Source organism: Talpa europaea (assembly GCF_964194135.1).
Source record: "Talpa europaea genome assembly, chromosome: 3".
Classification (NCBI taxonomy): domain Eukaryota; kingdom Metazoa; phylum Chordata; class Mammalia; order Eulipotyphla; family Talpidae; genus Talpa; species Talpa europaea.
The window spans coordinates 113,229,562-113,246,024 of record NC_140069.1 but is presented as its reverse complement, the minus strand read 5'-3'; the positions used below and the strand labels follow the sequence as shown (position 1 = coordinate 113,246,024).

Here is a 16,463-nt window from a genome sequence, read left to right as displayed (position 1 = left end):
TTCCGTATGTCTCATGAAAAGAATATCAGGACTCATAATAAAAATTTTAAAATATTTGGGCCTCCCCTGGTGGCACAGGTGGTTGAGTGCCGTGCTGTGAAGCTGTCTGCAGCCTCTGCACCACGGGTTCTATCCCGGCCAGCGAGGGTCCCACATGGCACAGCAGACCTCTCCTGCCGCGCCTGCTGCTCCCCTCAGCAGTGTATTTCGTCAGTCTACCTATTCTGTTCCCCGCTCTGTCTCTGATGAATCCTCTCACCCTCCCGCGCATCTGGCCTGCACCCTGGTTCTTGTATAAATAAATAAATAAATCTTTAAAAAACAGAAATTTTAAAATATTTATAAATGCATATATGTACTTATATGTTTATAATCATAAACATATGATTGATTTTAATAAATTGCCTCATAAAATATATAGCTATTATATAGAAACATATGTACTGTTGAATGCTTACTAATTTCTTGTCAGCAAATTCAAGGTTTTGCATACATTATCTCACTTCATATTTCAATGAGATTGCATACATATCTCATCCATTAAGTAGGTTAAGAATTAAGGAAAGAAGGTTTAGAGATGTCATCTAATTTGTTCAATGTCTGTATCTGATAAATGATAGAAGGAAGTTTTTAGATAGAACCTTTGTATAGGAACATTTCCCCTGATTCCTACATGACAATTCATAAAAAAAGAAAAAAAACCTTACAAAAATTCCAATTTTTTTCCCTGTAATTCATAAGGTTTTTGAGAAACACTGATTCAAAATTAGTATTAGCCATTTTGAAGAAAATTTCTGGAAATTTTAATTTGTCATATCACATTGCTGTATGCGGACGGATCTAGAATTTTACAGGTAAACACAGACATGCTTCTATCTATACATCCATGTAAAGCTTGGAGTTATACATTTAGACAGGTTATTAAGAAATAAATTTCTGGAATAAAGTTAAAAGACAAATCTGAAGACTAATGATTTTACTGAGTTAGTGTAACATAAGGTGACTGAATTAGAAGTGTTAATTTAGTTGAGGTTTATAAAAAATTAGAAAATAGTAAACATGCCTTTTAAAAAAACTGACTTGATTATTTGTTCAACTAATGTATTCACATATTTTGAATATATTTGTTTATTCTAGGTATAGAAGTCAATTCTCTCTGTGAGGTTAAAAAACATTTATTAGACAAAGTGATAATCCATCAACGCATGGATTATTAGTTATTTCTTGGTGATACAACTACAGAATACTCAATGTTTTCAGAAATAACTAAAATTACTGTTTCAGTATTTTGAAAATTACTAAAATTTATAAATCATATTTTATTATCCCTTACTACTTTATAGATCTTATTAAAACTTTAAAACAAATGGACTTACTCTGAATAATGCAGGTATATGTCCTCGTAAGGTTTTTCTGATCTTACACAGGTAGCAACAAATTAGTTTCCAAAAATGAAAAATTGGGACTAATTATTTGTATCGAATCCTAATTGTTTTGCAGAATTAGTAATATGGTATTAAAATTTTTATCGCCACTAATTCATTTTCCTGTACCATTTTTATCAGAAGATAAGCTATTCTGCATTAGTTATCACAGTTTTACCACATGAAGAAATGGTCTGCAACATCTCCTTTGGTTTCTGGTTGTTTAGATAAAGAGAGGAGCTTTCACCACTCTTCATTTGATCATTTCTTAACCCACCATTTACCTGCCCATGTTACCCTAGTCCTACATCCTTCTGTTAACATCTCTTTCTTTCCACTGGAATGGGTGTGTAAAAAGACAGGGAAATGAGGACAGCAGCATAGAACTGTGACACCTTTGATGACCTTGACCATTATTCTTTTCTGCCTTTTTCCATTTTTTTCTTGAAGGCAGCATGATAATTCTCTATTCTCCTGTTACTTTTATGATCACTCCTTCCAGGTAAATAGTCTTTATTTTCCTCCTGAGCTTCCCAGTATTGACTTATTATCTGCATAGTCTCCTAGAGTGACCTTAGGATTGTCATGAATTCAGTTAACACCTACAATGTGAAGGACTCCCCTATCTACATCTCTAGCACAACCCTCTCTGCTGAAGTGCATCTTCCATAACACCCTCTTTGACTTTCCCAATTTTATGGTACACCAAATCTTTCACTCAAAACTGGGTTTGAATCTAATTACTCCTCCCAGTTGCTTCATAGCTCTAAGCATGTCACTTAACCTTTCAAAGTCTCAGTTTACACCATTGTAAGGGGGTAATGAGTCTCTTTCACTGGGGTGTTGTGAGGTTTTAAAGAGATAATATATTTTAGGTGATAAATTCAATGTCTGATGCATAACATGTGATTAGAAAGGACAGATATGCCATGAAAAAAGTCCTTTCCTCTTACTAATTATCTCTGGACCTCTTACTAATTATCTGATAATCCCTCTCCACCTCCAACTTGTCACTCCTGCTTAATTTAGCTTCTCTTCATTTCTTGCTTATAGCATATAAAAAGTCTCCTGACCTTCCTTTCTCTGTCTCTATCCACATCATTGCCAAAGTTAACTATAGAATAAAGTGGTTTATCCAGCCTAAAATAAGTAGTTTATCCAGCCTAAATGAAGTGGTTTATCCAGCCTAAGGTAATCTGTAATAAGTCATACCTTTGTATAATTTTCTCTACGCAGATGGAATGTGTGACTCACTTTTAACCGGCAGAGTAATGGAAAGGGGATAGCATATCAGCACTATGATTTTGCTACATTATATGAAACCCCATTTTAGTAGATTAAAGGGAAAGACTTTCAGCCTTGAAGAAGCAAACACCTATGATTTGAATGGTTGATGGTGAGATCCATGTAAACTAAGGTTGCCTCAATGAGCTAGGAGATCAAATAAATGAAACGTGACTATTATCACAGATTCACCTCAAATATTCCATTTTCAAATGTTTTTTTCCAATTTATGCTACCTTTTATATTTTAAAATGAAACATTCCTTCCATTTTTTCACAATTTGAACTCTTCTCCTTTCAATACGGTATTTTCAAGGTTAACTTTCTACAAAATCCTGACAGCTAGCTCTAAACTTTCTTTGCATATTTAAATAGAGAAGACCTGATCTGGCTGAGTAGTAGTCTGTGAATTCTTCTCCTGCGACAAAGGCTGCCAAGTTGGCCTCAGGGAAACTTGGCAGCACATCAAGAACAAGAACACAGACTGGTTATTTCTTCTCAACATACAGATAAAAGATTTCATAAATTAATGTATTTAGGTTGGATATTTTTCTTACATTCATATGGATAAGGGGTTAAATGAATGCAATGTACAGAGATGAGGTTTGGCTGTAGATTTTTTTCAAGTTATTTAGGAAAATGTCAGTCTTTAAAAGAGCTTGTGCAGCAGCAAATTACTCCCATCTCTCCACCTGCTGAGAGGCATTATCTCCTTGCATGACATTCTGAAATTCCCCAAATTCTAAATCACGTATGCAGAATCCATTTTAAAAAAGTAAATAGAGGTATGCTTTATGTATATATGTATCTATATGCATTATGTATTATAACTTATGCATATATATATAATATATATATACTTTTGAACGTACAAGATATTGTGAACACAGATATAAGCTCCATTTTAAAACAAATTCTGAAATGCTCAAAGATTCAGTGATATGTCAAAAATTAAGGTGAAATCCTACTCCATTTCTACATCCTATCTTCTCCCCTCAAAATATTACTTCTTTCATTCCTAAATATTTAAAAATTGGCTGACATAAAAATATGTAAGATTTCTAGGTTAAATTCTATCAACACAAATTTATACACAAATCCAGTCTGTTCAAAGTCTTCCCTGTCACCTTGTAAGAGGAGTCTTGTTCACCTGAAGACTTGATGACGGCGTGTGGATGTGAATGTGAGTGATGGCACTCACAGAAATGCCAATACGAATGCTGGATGTCGACACATCAGAATTATGTGAGGTTAGCTCATAGTGAAATGAGAAAATAAAGATGAAATCACCTTAACTTCTTAAGAGGAACAATAATATAAAATGGTGATGATAAATGATGTAGTAATGTGAAGATAAATGCCCAGGATATGAAATCAGATAAGTGTTCGTATTTTGGTTGTATCACATACTAAACATTTATGTGATTTTGACTTATGTGACTTTCAGACTAAACGTATGGTGGATAAGTGGAAATCATTTATTTATTCATTCAAATATCTACTGAGTGATAATTTTGAGTGATGAAGCACTATTCTAAATATTACTCACAGCAACGGGTAAATCAGATAAATATCCTTAACCTCCATCGAGTCCACATCCTCACAAATCTTCTTAAGGTAGTTGTAAGGGTTGGAGGAGATTCAATAACATATCTGTTAAAGTGTAAGCACTATAAATAAATTTAACAAGCATCATTATAATAGCAATAATGTATTAGAAAAATCTGAAGAAGACTTTTTGTGTTTTGAGAAGAATGCTAAGTAATAAATGGATAATTCAGGCAAACTTATAGCACTAAAATTTATTTTAGGGGGATTACAATCAGGCTCCACAAGGGAGTGAATCTTTCAAACCTCAAATTTGTCATACCACACAATATTATAATTTATGTAATTGTTATGTGAGATTTTATGCTGTCTTTAAAAGAATATCTCTGTAGAGTAACTTAAAGGAAAATAACTCTATGAAATAATGTTTTTCAGCAATTAGCCCCACATTTATTTTTAATACATTGCCTTTTTTTAAATTTAATTTTGATTAATCATGTAATTTATGTTTGCAGATTTTTAAAAAAGATTTATTTATGTATACAAGAACTGGGTTACAGGTCAGAGGTGCCGGAGGGTGAAAGAATTCACCAGAGAGAGTGGGGAACAGAACAGGCAGACAACTGAAATACACTGCTGAGAGAAGAAGCAGATGAGACAGGAAAGATCTACCACACCATGTGGGTTTCTCCCTGGCCGGCCACGAATCGAACCCACGCTGCAGATGCTATGGACAGCTTTACAGCGCAGCACTCCACCTGCTGTGCCAATGGGCAGGCCCAATAAATTGTCTTTTTAAGGTAAAATTTAAATGAGAATAGTCATCTCTGGATTAACAATCATGGTGTGAACTATCTTCCCCTTTTCACCTCCATATATTCCTCCTTCCTACTCTTCTATAGGATCAAACCGTCATCATACTCTCATTTATCATCTTTCTCTCATCAATTTAGCTATCACTGTGCTGTTTCATTAGTATTTCCTACTGTGAAAATGCCTGCAGAAACCTTGTTAAATGCTCAGATATTTCCAGATTCTGTTCCAGAAAGCAGTGAACCATGGAATTATTAAAAATGAGTGACTTATAAAGGAATTTGTTTCTTACTTCTTGTGAAGGAGAAGTCTAGATCTTTTTCCTAGACTGACATTTATGTACAGTATCCAATTGAGTCTTTTCTGAACTCAAAAACACTGCTCCAGCTATCAAATTTTACATGGAGTATTTTAGGGTATTCTTTAAACATCAAAATGCCTGGCTCTGCAGTTCATTAAGTGTGCCATTCCAAGAGATGAAACTGCCAGAACTGGCTGATTACTATGAAGGCAGTTATCCTTTAAGTCTGGAAGGCAAACATATTAAGGCTTTAGCCACATATGTGGCACACACTTCAAAACACATTTTCAAAGAACTTACTGGAGCCAACTTTCTAACTCAGTACTCATTCAGTTAAACGGAAGCTAATAAGAAGCATGAAACAGAACATACTATATAAAAATTTTGGCAGAACTCTACATGGATCAGCCTTACATTAAAGAATCATAATGGTATTAAATCATCCTAAACTTCTAACATCCATTCACAAGAATATTCTCACTCTTTCATCAGAAACCACATGTCATTCAGAATCATGTAAAGTGCTAAAATATAAATTTGACAGAATATGTTGAAACCTGACCCAGACACCTAAATATTTTCATAACTCTAGAAGCAAAAGGAAAACAGGCAAAAATCCCTTCACTGTGCAATACATTTGGCTTAGAACAAATGCCTGGATATTAGCAATAGTTAAAATAGAAATGTTAATCCTACGAGAGCACTTGCCTGCTGTTTTATAGCCCTTCTTAAAATATTTTAAAAAAAGAAACACAAAAATACTCACACCTCTAATAGTAAGAACCAAAGCAAACAAAAAACCATAACTATATTACCATATATCTACAAGTACTACAGACTAAAACAAAGCACAGATTTTAAAATATATCTTTTCCATGTTTTTTTGGGGGGGTGGTAGCAGGAATAATAGGAAAATAAATCAGTAAACTTGGTTTTTAGTTTAAGTTTTAATATAATAAATAATCATATAACTTTGGCTCAAGATAAAAGAAGAAATACTTATTTCACCAACATTGTGAATTCTGTCTTATATTTACATACTAGAAAATAGCTCCTTTAAAAAGCATTAAGTTTTGTAAAATTGTACATAAAATTAAATTACAAAACATGGATCAGCAAACTTCCAGTAAAAGACCAAATAATAAATATTTTAGGTTTTGTGGGGCAAAAGTTCTCTGTGGTAATTACTTAAATCTGCCATGTAGCACACAAGCAGCACAGACAAAATGTTAATAATGGACATGGCTGTAATTTAATAAAACTTTATTTATGAACACTGAAATCTAAAAATCTTATAATTTTCACTGTTCATGAAGTAGTCTTTTTATTATTTTTTCAATATTTAACAATGTTAAACAACATTCTTAGCTTATGGGTTCGACATGCAATGGGTTTGATTTGGTCCAGGTTGTAGTTTGTTGATTCCTACACTAGACAATGATAAAAGATGAGAGGACAAAGCTCATTTGTCTATTTCCTTTCTTCATTTCCTTTCCTTCTCTTGCCTTCCCTTCTCTTCTTTATTTTCTTTACATCTATCAATCCATCTACCCACCCACCTATTGTCTCTCTTGGCATCTAGTAGCACAAAAAATATAATGAGGCAGTTCCACAGACAGCTAGCCTTCGGCTGAGAGATGATCAGTCTCTCAAGCTCAGCCTCAGTGAGTGTTTTGTAATGAGCTAATTGTAAAAGATACCAGGGATTAAGCCCACACAACTACTATGGAGATTGTGAGACCTACAAAAATCTTCCATAATAATCAAAGCAAATACAGCTACATGACATCCTATCTGCATTCCAATAAACTGTTACATAAGTTTTTCCTGTGATAGCTTCCTTTACAACTAATGTCTTCATTGAATTTCCCATAATGGTACACAGAAAGGGAAACCATGACAGAAACTTGCCTCATTGTGGCAACATTTGGAGCATCACTATTTATAACTGTGAAGGGCTTGCTGATACTTAGGCATTTGGTAATACCCAAGACATATCCTTCCTCAGATTTAGATACAGAAAGTTAAGAGATCCCGGGAACAGTACACCTATGATTCTCACAAGTTCATTTCTGAAAAGACTATTTACCTTTAGCATTAAACAAACACAGAGAACTCCCTTTTGAGGAAATTCTACCAGCAGTCCAAGAACTAATAGGACAGCAAGTATTTTATATAAACATACTGGTTATTGGAGTGTCAGATAAATTGAAGTCACTGTTTTTAAATTATAATGTGGTCTGATATGACCATAAGGATAAGGCTCAATTGTTAAGTCAGTTACCAGCTCTTCGGAGAGATGCGTTTGGCAAAGGCATTGTCATAGTTGCACTTTCCTATACAGTCTACAACAGACTCATATGGTTGGTAAGCAATCATTAGTGAAGCTTTCCACAACAATTTGAAACATGCCTAAATACTGTTTTTGAAAACTACAAAAGTGTTTAAGTACCAAAATACAGAGTCTATGTAAAGGTGCCAGATACTAATGTGGTAAAAAAAAATCAAAGAATTTGTACAAAACTTGTTTGTTACTGTCTTCTATCTGAGTAAACATGGTTGCACAGCTTATAAAGTTTGGAAAATTCCCTCAATGGAATCTAAATATTTTATAGACTTTCATGAAAAAAATCAAATGTATCATCAAAATCTACCTTTAGGAAAGGATTCTAAAGGAAAAAAAGAATATTTTTTTTCTGAGTAATTTGAGACAGTAGGGAGAAGTAACTCCAAATGGCCGCTTCACTTTAGGAAAAGATTTTGTTTTTCCAAATGCAAACTACACCTTGGATGATCAGAGATAAGGCTAAAAACAACTCCTAGTAGTCATTTACATGGAGTTTATATCTTGGGAGATCACAGGTTATATGAACTTGACGATTAGCTTTTGTTGTCATTTATGAATTTATTTCATTACATAAAATCGATAGGCAGAGTTATGATTTTCAATTAATTTTGACAAATACTTTTGAGGTTACCCATTACTGTGATATGCTTAAAGGGGAGTTATATAATAAGGAGACATGGAATCTTGAGGGAAATGTGTAGTTTAAGAATACATTTTTAGGAGACTGGATTAAGCACCAACTAGAGTCCCAGAAGTGAGTAAACTGAATTTGAAGCATGAGGTTTGAAATATTAATGGGTCATACAATTCATGTTACCTAACAGTAAGTATTAAATGCAATTATTGAGCTCAGGCAATGACTATTTATATACATTTGGGATTTGTTTGCACAAAATAGGTAAATAAAACCAGATGAATGAACGAGACAGCAAAAGAATATGTTCAAAGAAGAGGATCATGAATAGAAGAACCTCAGGGGAATAGCCACATTCATGGGTGGGAAAAGTTAGAGTAATTGAAGAACGTGCCTGGGAAAAGGGGGATTTATGTAACTCCTCACTGAAGCAACAGGTAGGGAGAGATTCTACAATGGCAAATGATGCAAAGAGCAAAGGAAGGTATTTCACTGGTTATGACCACTGGATTTTCTTATCATGAGATCATTAAAGACATCTGCAAAATCAGCAGCATCACAGAGGTGGCAGTGGGTGAAATCTTAGGTCTGGCTCTACAACCTTGCATAAGGCTTCTAAGCATGAAAATGGTTAGAAGGATGAAAGATAAGAATGAAGAGAATAAGAATATAATTGATAAAGAAAGGTTCTGAAAATGGCAGGATGTGATAAAATTCAAAGTATAGTGGGGGCCTGCTAGTCTGGAAAGGAAGAATTATACCTTATGTATGGGGCAAAGGGAAGACCATTGAAAACACACGCTAGGTCCAATGGTAGGGAATAATGCCAAATAGTATCTGTCAGAAGTTTCTCAATCTCAGCTCTGCACAAACTGAAATTATGTGAGAGTGAAGTATTTAGATCTTGGTTTTAAGTTTAAGAATAAACAAGGATATAATAAGAACTTTTAACAAAATCATACTTGGGCAATTTCATTTAGCTAGTAAAAATATCTATCAAATTGACATCTGAGAGCAATTCATTCTTTAGCTCAAAATATAAATTCTACTGCTGCCTACCTCTCAATGAGGTTTACAGATACATTTTTACATCTATGCATTAAACTAGCAGAGAAACTACCAAGTTTCATGGAATAGTATTGATATTACAACAAGAAATTTCATTAGTGCCTAAAAAGTTTACAGAGATGTTGAAAGATATTAATTACTGCCTAACCAGAAAACTAGAGCTTTGTTAGCTTGAATAGTGGATCTCAAAGTTTATTATGTATCAGAATTATCTGGAGGATTTGTAAAAACATAGATGGCTGAGTAACCTATACAAAGTTTCTGAGTTGAAGGCCCCAACTTTGTACTTCTAATAAGCTTTTGGGTGATATGTATTTTGTTGATCAAATGACCACATTTTGAGAACCACTGCTCTACAATACACAAGGCTAGTCATTCATATCAGATACATGCATGAATAAGAGTACTTTCACTCAATATGTCTGTTAAAGTAAAATAACAAATTAAAAATTGTTAATGTATTGAAAATAGTACCACTAAAATTTTCAAAAAACTCACCTGTATTTTAGTTATTCAATTCATTTTCCAATGTTATTTTGAATATATATGTATCATTATCTTTATCACTAAGAGATGACATTTATGAAAAAAGACACAGACTTTTGTTTCACTTGAGAGAAATATTTGTCGATGTTTAAAATGTCCCATCCTGCATAAGAGGCTGTGGTGGTGGACTTAAAATTTCCCATCCTGCATAAGATGCTGTGGTGGTGCTTTAGTGGTGGGTGCTCTATGGCAAGGGCAAGTGAAGGGGGCCCTATATGTCCATAATGCAAGCACTGTAGACCAATGTTAATCAAAATGTTATTTAAAAAAGGTAAAGTAATTCCCCTTCCTTTCTTTCAACTCATTAGTACTATATTTTGCTATAGTATGTGTCAGGAACTGTTCAAGGGTCATTTTTATAAACAAACCTATTTATTCCTTACAACAACCCTATAAAGTAACTTATTTCTACAAATACAGAAACTAAGACATTAAATTCCTCATTGAGAATATCAGATAGAAGCAAAATTGAAATCTTTCTGTTTCCAATGTCAAGGCCCTCATTACCAAACTCTTTTTATTACACATAAAATTTGAGCTCAAATACATACCTGTTCCGAGAAAAAGAACATGGTATCTACCATCTGCTGCGTTCACTCTATCCACAGCTATCTTTGTGTACTTGTAGTCAGTGCCTATACGAACAATTAAGGGTCTTCTGTGGATTGGATAAATAGAATTGTACATCAGAGGATGGTTCCGAATAAAAGTGACAACATCATCTGGGAACTCCTTGGTGGTTCGTAGGTTGGGTGTAAATGCTCCTCCTGGACACTAAAACAAACAAGCAAACAATTTATATATATATATATGGTCAAGTCAATAAAATATTTGCCAGTAATAAACAAAAGGTCTTTACTTATTTTTTTTAAAGATTTATTTATTTTTATACAAGAACCAGGGTACAGGACAGATGCACAGGAGGGTGAGAGGATTCAGCAGAGACAGAGCTGGGAACAGAACAGGCAGACTGATGAAATACACTGCTGAGGGGAGCAGCGGGTGAGGCAGGAGAGGTCTGATTCGCCTGGGATTCTCGCTGGCCGGCTGGGATCGAACCTGCGCTGCAGAGGCTGCAGACATCTTCACAGCGCAACACTCAACCACCTGTGCCACCAGGGAGGCCCTACTTTTCAAAATACTTAGAAACCCAAGTTTTTATATTTGTTACCTATTGTGGAGAAACCAGCAGGACTATATATATAGTACTATCTGTAGAAAATAAATGCACAGGATGCATAATTTGAACATTCAGGTGAAGCTAACTGCACTTAATTTACCTGAATGTTTTTGGAGAGAAGATGATACCACTTTGCATGTCATATAACTTTCACTATTCTCATCCATTTCTATTTCTTATCTCTTTCAGGCATGGTATTATTAGAAAAAAAAATTGTAGATATAATCTTATGCTGCTACTGACAAACATAAACTAGATTATCATAACAAATTCAACCACATCTCTAATGTGCCGAGAATTTAGTCCTTATGATTCCCCCTCTGAAAAGAGAACTCTTAGAAGCTGGAGCTTGGACTGGATGTGGTAAATGTGACTTGATTATTCCCCACTAGAAAAGACTTCAATTACTCTTAGAATAAAACCTCAATAGCTTTAGATGGCCTAAGGCCTATGCATGTATGTTGTCTGCATCTACAAGTGCCACAGTACTTTCTGCACTTTCTGAGACTCAAATATACAACCCTTCTAGGACTAGGCTCTTGCTGTTCCCTATCTGGAATACCTTTCTTCAGACAACTCTATGGTATTCTCTGTTGCTTCATTCAGCTCTCGGTTCAGAAGTTACTTCCTGAAAGGTGATGACACATTAAAATTGGCTCCATGTACCTACGCTCTTCTTAGCCTGCTTTATTTTTCTTCGCAACCTTATTTTCATAACTGTATATTCTATATTAGCTGTGCCTGTCTTTCTGTGTATATGCTTCCTAGAAATTGAACTGTGTGTTGATCATAACTAGGTATATTTTGTTCATTGTTTCACCCTCAGACCTTTAACAAAGTTAAAGAAAAAGATATTTGATAATGTGTACTATTTGTAATTTAATGAGGGAGTCTGTTATATCTGATATTCAATTTTGCTCTATGAGTTATGTGAAACAGGGCTCTCAATTCTGGCCAGGAGAGGAAAGATAGAGCATCAAGTTTAAAGGGTCAGACAGAACGTAATAATGAGATCTGAGAAAGGACTGCTGGACAGCTACAGTGGTGCTGGAAAGGGAGCGTGGCAAGGGCTTCTGAGGAGAAGATTCCATTTATAGGTCATTTGAGGCCAAACTCAAGGGTCGGCTGGTAGCTGCTGAAACTTGGAATACAGACTCACTCATTAATAGGATACAAGTGTTTAAGTTATAAGAACAATTTATATTCACATAGCTGAGTGTAATCTTTGAATTCAACATGCTTTGTCTAACCCTATTAGACATCTGTCCGTAGCTTTACTTTCAGAAACAAAAATTGTCTTATTTTTCTTGAAACAATAGCATTTCTGCTTTAGTTTTCACTTATCCTCTTTAGAGAGGTACTAGGTAAAAGGAAAGCAGTGAAGCAAGCTTCCTGACCAACAGCAGTGGGTACAGCATCTGTGGTAAACAGTAGGATGTAATGTGGACAACACAGACTGGAAAATTAGGCCTTATTCACAGGGACAATGAAAACTTGTATCTAGGCAGTACCTTCTCTGCAGGAATATAAGCTGAGTATGGCTGATTTCAACAGAAGATGAAAATGTGGAATTTTATGTGAAATCTGCCAAAATTTTAATGTTCACCAATGAAAACAAGAAAAACAACTTTAGGGATAAAACAAAACATGGCAACCTCTGGGTTAAATCCTTGCAACAGTTAGCCAAGAATGTTCATTCCTCTGGGTCACTGGTGCCAGGCAGACCCACATTTGCAAATAAGCCAACAAATGACTAATGCAGCCTTGCTCATAAAGACTGCATCATCCATTTTACATATTTAGACTAACTTTGAGCAGTTAACATTATTGAAAAATTTTATAGGACTAGGAAATATAGTATTCTTTTGGTAGAAGGAACAGAAAGCAATAATTGTCTTCACTAAGGAGGGAAAAACAAGATGATAAAACTAAACTTCTTATTCATTATCCCATTAACTACACTTTCATCTGGGACTCATATGTTTTTCTTTTAGAAAGAAGCATTTTATTTAAATATACATGTTTAAAAATTGCCCACAGTGAAGACCAGATGAGGACAAAGAATTTCATTTGAGGGTGTTTTAAGGTGATGGATGTATTCCATGCTTCAAAAAAAGTATAGAATTATGGGTATTTTCTACCCTCATCCTTCACACAAAATGGAAAAAGGGAACTACATTGCTCACTGAATGAAAACATGGAAAGAACAAATGCATGGGCAATTTAAATAGTTCCAGTCCTTCTTAAAACACCACTAATTATGGTTTGCCAAGCTGAGATATCTCCCTAAATATTTGCAAGCATTCGTTTGTAAGAGTTAGAAAGATCCAAAATTAGCATGCATTACTAGGCTACTTGTATCATTTCTCGTTAGCACGTATTTTCATATGAGATAAGCTTATTAAATATGTAAGTATCTAGTTTCTGGGTTTTATTTAACAATAATTGAAATTCATATAAAATTATGTTTTGGTAGTCCAAATTTGTAGTTATTAAATAAGTAACCCAAACAAATCAACTCAAATCAGCTATTTTTTATCGATCCTAATAGTCCCAGTTTGGCATTTTTCTTTATATTCACAATAAACTTCTTGCTTAGAAGCAAGCATTTCCTAGTATGAGGTTATTTTCTAAATCACAATTCTTTTGACAATTAACTTCATTGATTCATGGCATAATCTTTAATCACCCTTTGCAGATTCTCTATCTGGACTTGTATGTTTGCTCATCATAATACTGCAAGTATAAATAAGATAGGATTTGTCCTTCACCTTGTAATATATGAAATCATGTGTACTGAAATCTCAAGATAACATAACATCCATGTGCTAACATAAAATAATGCCTTTGATGACTAATTAGGCTTATGTATCAATTCTTCAGAGGAGAAATTTAACTCTACATAGAGTCATTAAGTAATTTTGGTTAAACTTTTCTTTTTGAAGTGTTTGTTCTTTCCCAGTTCTGGCTTTCAGTTTATCGAGCAGTGATAAGCACTCCTTTTTTGAGTAAAGACATTTGAAGTGTTTTAATTACTAAAACATAGGTGAACTGCTAGGAACAATAAAGAAGCCATGTTATAGCAAAATCAGCGATTGTTACCCTTACATAATTTCTTTCCCATTCTTAGATATTCCTGAGCATCTGTCATTCTCCAATGTACCTAAATATTGTCCTAATCCTTACATTCATTATACTTGTTTTCAGTATTAACAGTGATATATTTGGGCCTCCCTGGTGGCGCAGCGGTTGAGCGCTGGACTGCAAAACTACCTGTGAGCTGTGAAACTTCCCGCAGCCTCCGCAGCGCAGGTTTAATCCCCGGCCACTGGCAAGGGTCCCACATGGTGCAGCAGACCTCTCCTGACGCGCCTGCTGCTCCCCTCAGCAGTGTATTTCATCGGTTTGCCTGTTCTGCTCCCCACTCTGTCTCTGATGAATTCTCTCACCTCCTGTGTTTCTGACTGTACCCAGGGCTTGTATAAATAAATAAATAAAATATTAAAAAAAAAACAGTGATATATAAATCATATTCCATTATTTGGACAGTTTTTATTCACAAAGTATTTTGATGTAAGGAAATGGACATGCTCAAGCAAAATAACAAGATATATAATAATAATTTAAGGCAAATATAAATAAATAACAGCTTGATTTATAATCAACTGCTGTACATGTTTAAGAGTCAACATTTTTTGAGCAAATTTAGAATAGTGGAGCACTTATGGGCTGCTAGGGTCGGTGAACCAGTTTAGAGATATGTAAACAAAGTTTGAGGTATTTAGGGAATTGTAATTATTGGATCATAGAATATAAAGGGGGAGGGGAACAGGTAGTAATTGAGGCCAAAAACAGATAGCAGAGGGTAAATGCAAAACTAGAAGAGAGTTTGGCATGGTCTAGGGGTGGCGGAAGGTGGTGGCTTGAACTGACACTTGAAATATGAGTAGTATATGGATAAACAGATGGATTTAGTGGCATCTCAGAATCTGGACAAGTTTCTAACATTGGTCTGTGAAACTTGTATCTGAGAGTAAGTGATCTTATGTTTAAACCTTTGGCAGTCTAGGCCTTTTATTTAAAGCCCAAAGAATGACACAGATGACGACTTGCACTTAGGCTTTAGAAATGATCCTTTCCTTACATTTATCCTTTACTACCTGCAAGAGTCCTCTGTTTCAGTTCTACTAGCCCATGCAGAGATCCTAGGACTCATTTATTTTCATCTTTGCCTTGTGATATATGCTGTAAACTCTGCTTGAAAAATCCTTCCTTACTTATCAACAGCCAGCAGTTCAGACTCATGCTTGTTTGATGCCTTCCCAACAAGAATAACCCGCCACTAATCTCTAAACTGCAGTAATATCTGATGTCTGTTTTATTCACATATTTTTAATAACAATGTGAAACACTAAGTAATTGACTTTTCATGTCTATTTGCCTTCTGTATTCAATATTTACTGACTGAATGATTTTAAACAGTGATAAGAAATAGAAATACTTCTAATGTAAGAACAAAGAGAAGATGCATGTAAAGAGGGTGCCTTGGTGCCTTGGTGGTGGGGGTGGTGTGGTAACATATATCTGAAGAGGTGTGAACCTATATTCTTGAATCACATACAATGTTTTCAGCCAAGTTTACCTCAATAAAAATACAATTAAAAACATGAACTGAAATAATACAAGCTAAAAACAAATAAAAGTGAAATAACAAAAAACAAAATTAAAGGAAGTGCATCTACTCAACAAAAGTGCTAACAAAGAACTTTTTTTTTTTTAATAGAGGCATGTTTTATTTATTTGTTTGTTTGTTTGCTTGTTTTGTTTTATACATGCACTAGGTACAGTCAGAAGCACGGGAGAGTGAGAGAATTCACCAGAGCCAGAGCGGGGAGCAGAGCAGGCAGAAGGACCGAAGTACACTGCTGAGGGGAGCAGTGGGCGGCAGGAGAGGTCTGCACGCCATGTGGGACCCTCCTCCGGTGGCCGGGGAGCAGCCGGGGATCGAACCGGCATCGCAGAGGCCGCGGGCAGCTTCGCAACCCAGCGCTCAACCGCTGCGCCACTGGGGAGGCCCAACAAAGAACTTTTTTTTTGCCACCTTGGACTATGTGGATCATGATTTTTCTGTGGTATTTTATTGAACTTGGGACTAGATATGTTCAAAGCATGATAATCAAATCAGATGGTTCTACTTCAGTAATAAATCTATGTTAAAACTAAACACTTTTAATAGGTTCTTCTTTAACAAGACAGTATATGCAAACACATGCTTCTAGTAAAGCTTATACATGTTGCAAGAGAATAATGTAGTATTCA

At 35.0% G+C, this 16,463-nt stretch overlaps 1 protein-coding gene across 1 annotated transcript in view; it reads right to left on the bottom strand.

Moving 5' to 3' along the window:
- SEMA3C (semaphorin 3C) overlaps positions 1 to 16,463 on the bottom strand; it is a gene marked incomplete at its 3' end in the record, with an annotated part of 141,043 nt that overhangs the window by 24,209 nt on the left and 100,371 nt on the right. The window contains exon 11 of the mRNA XM_084229583.1: positions 10,516 to 10,738. Coding sequence (XP_084085709.1) covers positions 10,516 to 10,738 — 223 coding nt within the window. The remainder of the gene's footprint in view (positions 1 to 10,515; positions 10,739 to 16,463) is intronic.